Source organism: Argentina anserina, chromosome 6, assembly GCF_933775445.1.
Source record: "Argentina anserina chromosome 6, drPotAnse1.1, whole genome shotgun sequence".
NCBI classification, from domain to species: domain Eukaryota; kingdom Viridiplantae; phylum Streptophyta; class Magnoliopsida; order Rosales; family Rosaceae; genus Argentina; species Argentina anserina.
The window spans coordinates 23,658,455-23,665,961 of NC_065877.1; the positions used below are offsets into that span (position 1 = coordinate 23,658,455).

General features: G+C 37.0%; 1 protein-coding gene across 1 annotated transcript; it reads right to left on the minus strand.

Annotated features, from left to right (window-relative positions):
• Positions 1-4,746: 4,746 nt before the first annotated feature.
• On the minus strand, positions 4,747-6,822 carry LOC126797118 (root phototropism protein 3-like). Its single transcript, XM_050523793.1, has 2 exons — positions 6,073-6,822; positions 4,747-5,373 (listed from the first exon to the last, which is right to left on the minus strand). Exons 1-2 carry the CDS (start codon positions 6,820-6,822, stop codon positions 4,825-4,827), a joined length of 1,299 nt encoding a protein of 432 aa, XP_050379750.1. The 3' UTR covers positions 4,747-4,824.
• Positions 6,823-7,507: the final 685 nt, after the last annotated feature.

Below are 7,507 nucleotides of genomic sequence, written 5' to 3' on the forward strand. Positions count from 1 at the left end.
TTTTTTCCTAAAAAAAATATCTATCCCATGTCTCATTCTTTACAGGAAAACTCTATATTTGTGAGGTCGAGTTATTATTGTTCATGACTTGGCTGCTTTCCTGATTATATGGTCTGGTAGAGGCCAACAGTGCTGCTTTTAGAGAGTGTGGTTGAGTAAATTGAACATATAATGACTTGGTGGCTTTAGTTCTCCATTTCCATAAAGGAAAATGTTTTAGCGCTATAATATTGATCTAAATCTGGCGCTGCAATTTCACATGACATGTTAAGTCATATTGTCATTTCAGCAATTACAATAATCACAAAATTTCATTTTTAAATGAAAAAATAATCTTATTCTTATTAATTTAACGACTTTAGATTATTATAAAAAAATTATAGTTTTTTTTTATATCATTTTATTTTTTAAAAATGCTTACAAAAACGTAATAAAAAAATATGATATATATAAAGTATACTTGAAATATATATAGATATATATAACCCTTCTTGGTTGCGGAGGTCCGCACCAATGTTTTGGTGCAGATTTCTATTTTTCACCACTTTTCGATCGATTTTTCTCATCTCCACCGTCTAATATCTAGATAATATTGTGTAGATCATCTCTGCAAAATTTCAGCTAATTTGGTAATCGTTAAGACCCTCAAAATTGCATTGTTCTGTTAAAATATGAACGGTTCATGTTCAGAATTCAGTCCGTCCATTTGTTTTTCAATTTTAACGATCACCAAATTGGCTGAAAATTTGCAGAGATGATCTACACAATATTATCTAGATACTAGACGGTGGAGATGAGAAAAATCGATCGAAAAGTGGTGAAAAATGGAAATCCGCACCAAAATCATTGGTGCGGACCTCCTTAGTTGAGGAAAAAAAAGCATATATATATATATATATATATATATATATATATATATAGACACACACACCTCATCATGGGCCGGGCCGGGCCGGGCCAAGCCCTACCCTAAATTTTAGGACTTAGGATATGGTCGGGTCGGATCGGGCTTTGACTAAGTCAACAAAAAATAGGGCTGGGCCGGGCTAGGCCTCCGATTTTCAAACCTTACCCACCATAAAGGCCAATTCCTTTAGTGTTGAAACGGGCCGAATATGGCATTTTTTATTTAATAAAAATAAAAATATTATGTTTAATTTTTTTCTCAAAATTTATTTATGTGATTGCAAGTATATAACAAGCCTCTTTTTACAAGTATATGATCACATTATAAATACATATATGCCTTAGATTTAACTTAAAATATCTATAACTTTAAATCTAAGTGATTATATATTAATATCTTATATCAAATTACTCAAAATCCATTGTTATTTTTCACAACAAATAGAAATATCAGACATAAAGTTTACAAAATCAATTGTAAAAAAAGGTGATGTGTATTGTATATAAAACATATTTAAAAATAGAAAAAAATGTAAATTATTATTAGGGCCTAAACGGGCTAAATATGATGTGCTTCTATGGCCAGGCCGGCCATAGTGCTAGGCCGGGTTTGGTTTGCTCAACCCTTGTCCTATCCTATTTGGAAAAGGCTAGGGTCGGCCCGTCCTAATGGAGATTCGGGCTTCGGCCCTATCGGGTAGGGCGAGCTTTCGGGCGGGTCAAATGATGACCTATATATATATAGTCTCTATCTAGAGTGAAGCTTCACTCTGAAATTAAAGAGTGAAGCTTCACTCTGAAATTAAAGAGTGAAGTTCCAATTTTAACACACTTTTCGGTCAAATGTTTTCACCATAAGTAATTCAATATTTAGGTATGTTATTCAAGATCATCTCTATAAAATTTCATCAAATTTGGATATCCTTAATGTATTGAAATCAGATTAAATCAATGAATGAATTAAAACTGTTCAACATGAACCGTTCGTGTAAATCTCAATTTTAAAAGCTCAAACTATTGTCGATTTAGATGAAACTTTGTAGAGATGATCTTGAATAACATACCTAAATATTGAATCACTTATGATGAAAATAATTGACCGAAAAGTGTGCCAAAAGTGAAGTTCCAATTTTGGCATATTTTTCAGTCAAATGTTTTCACCATAAGCGATTCAATATTTAGGTATGCTATTCAAGATCATCTCTACAAAGTTTCATCCAATTTGATAATGGTTTGAGCTTTCAAAATTGAGATTTACACTAACGGTTCACGTTGAACAGTTTTATTTCATTTAGTGATTTAATCTAATTTCGATACCTTAACGATGTCCGAATTTGATGAAATTTTATAGAGATGATCTTGAATAACATACCTAAATATTGAATTGCTTATGATGAAAAAATTTGATCGAAAAATGTGCCAAAATTGGAAATTCACTCTGTAATTTCAGAGTGAAGGTTCACTCTGGATAGAGACTGTATATATATATATATATATATGCATGTGTGTGTGGTGTCTACATGGCTATATGGTAATTGTATTAATTAATTATAACCATTAAATAATCGTAAATATAAATTAATTAAATAAGAAAATCATGAATCTTGACATATTTGTCACTAGAAATATTACCATCAACATAATTGTAATTAAATATGGTATTAATTAAAATATGTATACTCTATAGGAAAAATAACATTTGTTATCTTACATATCCCCTTAAATCGATTATACCATAACAAAATAATATTGCCTTTAAGAAGAAAAAAAAACCAAAAGAATCTTACCAATAATTTTCATCTAAATATAAATGTTGTAGTTACCTTACATCGTCTGAAATTTAACAATAAATATATTTTGTGCATATATATATATATATCGCTCGTGCACACACATATTTCAAGCATATTTTTCGTAAATTTCAGTTTTTTAAATTGTATTTTAAAAACATTATTGTGATGAAAAAAAAAGAAATGATAAAAAAACAATGTTTTTTAATAATAATTTAGAACCGTTGGATTAATAATGATATAATTGTCTTTTAATTTAAAATGACATTTTTATATAATTTTAATTGTTGATGTGACAATGTGACGTGATATATCAAGGTAGGATTGCGGCGTCGAATTTAACACTATATTATGGCGCCCTAGCACTCATCTTCTATAAAAATCTGCAACTTGATGTACCCCTTACAGGTACTTTCAATTCTTGGGACCAGCTGATTTTGAATCTGAAGGTTTGCTTCACAGTTCCTAAGTACATGGGAATCTATAGACAGTTCCTATTTCTGATCCTCAGTTTTTATCTATTTTGGCTGAATCCCGAGTCTATTTCTAAGTAATTCCATTTTGAGCCTTTGTAGTTTGTTCCAATTCAAACTGGAACTTGATATCTGTTCCAATTCAAACAGATAGTAAGTTTAGTTTGATGGCTCGTTATTCGCAACAATATAGCTGGGGTTGGTTCATAACTTGAGATTTTAACACAACGGTGCTTCCTTGTGTCGTTGGGTTAGAACATAGGGGCACTGCCAATGTTATGGTTACTATAGTCATCAAGATGGTCTTTGTAAAGCCTATCGAAATGATATGAATAGAGTTGAAGTAGAAGGTGTTGGTACAGACGTGTTTGGTGCTGTAATATTATCACTCTAGGAAACAAAATGCATGAAAATGATATGATTTGATATCCCTATCATCACTCTTGTTGAACCATGCAATTCGCTGTAAAATCGGACCACCATTTGTGTACTAATCATGCCATCGGGGTACTGTGTGCCACTAGCATCAGACAGACAAAAACTAGGAGCAAACAATGACAACATTTTCGTTGGAGAACCCGACTTCAATTGCTTTTTTGGGCTTAAACTTGGAAGTCCTCATCTTCCAACTCATGCTCGAGACATGATCCTCGAGTATTAGGGGCGGAACTGTGTTCAAACCCAACGGGGTCCGGATCCCCCTTGAGTTTTAGATGTTGGGTATTTCAATCCTTAGCAAGCATCATACACGCAGCGGCGGCAACAACAACAACAACATACGGTGTTACGAAACCAAGGACTACTGCGAAGGATCGAAATCGGCTAAGCTCACACTACAATTACTTGGCCGGAATTATGTTCATTCACTGCTCCATTATTTTTCATAAATGAGGATCTAAAGATTTCACACCTACCATTTGTCGTTCATTTACCGCTCTAGTTATTCGTACATTTCTTCAATACATATGACGCCAGTCGATAAATTTTGAAAAATTCTCAAGTCTCTAACCTTAGGTACCATGAGTCGGTCTTGTTACTGCGGTAAATGAATACGTTTGGTAATATGTAGCATCAGCAGGCTAGGCAAACCAGAATTCTCAAGTGGGGGCATTCTCATCGAGAGGTGCTCTTGTTGCTTAGTAGCGCTACCATACAGAAGGGAAAGTTCACGTGGTAGTTTACTATACTAAGTTACAAGAGTGGGCGCTTTCATGCGGCAGTATCCCATCACCTTCTTCTTTTTGTATTACTTGCTCTAAACAACACCATCGTCTTCATCCTTGAGGAATCGGTGAGTACTCTAATTATAGATACATATACCATAGATGGTAACTTGGTGTTTTAGAGGCTTTTGGAATGTACCTACCATTACATCCCATAGCCAACTATCATCAATTTCACCAAATAGGATAGAAATATGTATTTAGGCAAGAGGATCTAGAGCATCTTAATTATACGTACATTAGGTACATAGCCAAATCTGTCTGATTGATGAGGATTGTTCAGCGGATAACTTCTCAATACACAGCAGGATTATTCTTTTTTGTTCTTAAATACAATGCATAATACACAATACTACATACAACATAGATCATTAGTCCCATAACTGAAAGAAGCACGAAAAGAACTAGCCAATTCCCAACTCCCCTCAGCATTCAAGACATGGAATTCCTCCACTTTGGAGTAACTCTACCTTTAACCAACTTGGTCTTCATATCAATAGCCGGCGTTTGCTTCCCATACCCAACCTCCCCTTCTCCACCCTCATTAAGCCTCACCATACCACTCCCACTCTTAAATGAAGGCATTCCAAAAACATTCCACTTAAAAATCCCTTTCTTTTTCTCCCTGGATTTTCTCTCCATCTGCATTTGCATTGAGTTGCACTGACGTTGTAGCCTAAGCACCTCATCTTTCAAGCTCCTTACCTGGCTATGCAGATTCGACATGTCTCGCCTTGAGTGGCATCTGGTTGCGCCTAGATCTGCTAAGGTGCTTGGGCTTCGGACACTGCCGTTGAACGAGCCACTCCAGTCGATGTTCCTGTGGAGCTTGGTTTGCTCGGCGAAGAGAACTTGGATTACAGCTCGGACCGGCAAGCGTTCATTATGAGCAGCATGAAGAGATGCCTCAGGGGAGAGCTTTCGACTGTCAATTAGTCTGCAGACACTCTTGCGATCAGGCTTGGATACTCCAGGATGTGCCTGCATGCAGCAATATATGGTTTATAATTAAAGACAACATATGCTAGACACTTCTATTCCTGTTTTCTTGTTGACACAACTTGGTCATCGAAAAGATGCATCAAACGCATGAAATTTGTCTTGTAAAGTTGTAGTCAAAACTGTCATATACATAATGAACTATGGTTTACTAAGACCTTAAAAATAAACTGTTTAGGTAACTCGAAAGCGAATCCTGGATAGCACATACTCACTTGTAAAGATCAATGTGTGATAGTACGTACGAGCAATACAAAGACACACACACACACACACACAATACACATGCACCTTGTTAATCATGCAGCAAAATGGAATAGATAAATTTTGAAATATCTAGCTGGGTTACGTCGACCACTGTGTATACAAAACAAATGTCACTTGTGTCATTTCGCTTGTAGAGTCATCTGAGAAGTGAGAGGCCACCTAATTGTACAAGTTCAAATGCATGTCCTGCTGGTGACAACATAGCCATATGTCCACATTTGATCTTCAGGACCAGTTAAGATAAGCTTAATTCTTTCAATGGCTTATGTACTGTCTACGTCCTAAGCTCCCTTCTTTCCTTATCTTGTTTCCGTTATAGATACAGTTTGAATTAGCTTACTCATTTTAAATTAACTCCTCAAATTTGTTATCAATCAAGTGATGAATTACTCAAATGATGCTATTATAACTTACTTTGAGATAAGTATCAACGGCTCGGTATAACCCATCATCTGTGGCTCGAGCATGGCTAGGCAGAGTTCCAGCGAGGGCCACAAACTCCGGCAAGCTCAGATTCACATCCACAGCGGCCTCAGCAAGGTAACAGTCAACGAGCTTCGCCACCTTCAACATGGCAGCTCCACTTTTAGCAGCAGACTCGTCCAGGTTCACAAACCTCTTCACCAACCTAATAACAAGCTCAACATCCAATAATGTTCCGCAAGTGTGAATAAAAGAAGGAATCATGAGTTCCTTTAGAGACGCTTGGTCTAGCTGCCACGATATCCTTTTCTCCAGCTCTGCTCGATAAGAGGGCTCGACCCCCACCATGTTGGCGGTCCTGAGCAGCCGGAGGAGGAAGTTGCACGGCATGCAGTCCTTCTCCGGAGGCAGAACCCCGACTAGGGTTTCGACAAAGAACCTTTTTCTCATCCACAAGGCGGTAACGCTTTCCGGGGAGGAATCAAAGTTGGTCAGGCTGCTCTTTTGGTCGGAGAAGACATCGCCCGAGAGGTCCGGAAGCCATTTTGAGGCGTAGTGGGTGATAATTGAGCCGATGAGGTCGGGACGTACGCCTTTCGCCTTAATTCCGGCTAGGGTTTTGACAAAGTAGTCCATGTCGAGAATGCAAGCATCGTCGAACCAACATTCTGCTGCAAAAGGGGAGGGTTTCCCGGGGAAAGTGATGGATTCTGGCAAACAATACTCTTGGTTGTTCTTCATTTTTTATGGTGCAGTGTGGTAATGATGGAGCTGAGGGATGATATATGTATATATATGCTTTCATGTATTTACTCTGAATACCATGTGTACATGTAGAAGTAATAGTAATTCTTGAGATGGCATGCACTTAAATTGTCTACAACACCCTTCTGTTATTGTAATGATCTGAAGAAGAAGACATGGATGGCTTGGGGTTTATGTAATCTCAGCGCTGTAGCTTCTACTATGAGAAGATGAATGGGTGAGAACTGAGATGGACAATGCATCTGGATATAAGAGAGAGAAAAGGGCTAGAGAGCTGGCTTGCTAGTAAGAAAGAGGGCGAGTTCAATCGATGAGGACAAGATGGGTTATAAATGCAAAATATTCCTTCCTATGACACAATTTAATGGCTCATTCTTTGGCATGCATGAAGAACAAAACTAATTATAACACCACAGATGGGTCGAAAGGGACTCCAAACCGAAAATTCTTGCCTCCCTCTCTTTCCTCTCTGTAAATTACAGTGTGGAAAACTATGTGACCAGAAAAAAACGGTGTAGTATCATCAACACAACACCATTGACATTGATCGATCGAGTATACTCGATTTGCATCGATTCTCTTTAGGTTGCGCTTAATTCATCAGACACTCGATTCTGCGGCAATTTCCTGTTTTCTCAATTCTTTCTTGTTTTAATCGTGA

Excerpts from the sequence above, each read along its gene's own strand:
- LOC126797118 (XM_050523793.1), bottom strand. The coding sequence starts at position 6,822 with ATGAAGAACAACCAAGAGTATTGTTTGCCAGAATCCATCACTTTCCCC. Across the intron at positions 5,374-6,072 it reads CCGTTGATACTTATCTCAAA|GCACATCCTGGAGTATCCAA; the intron begins GTAAGTTATAAT and ends TGCTGCATGCAG.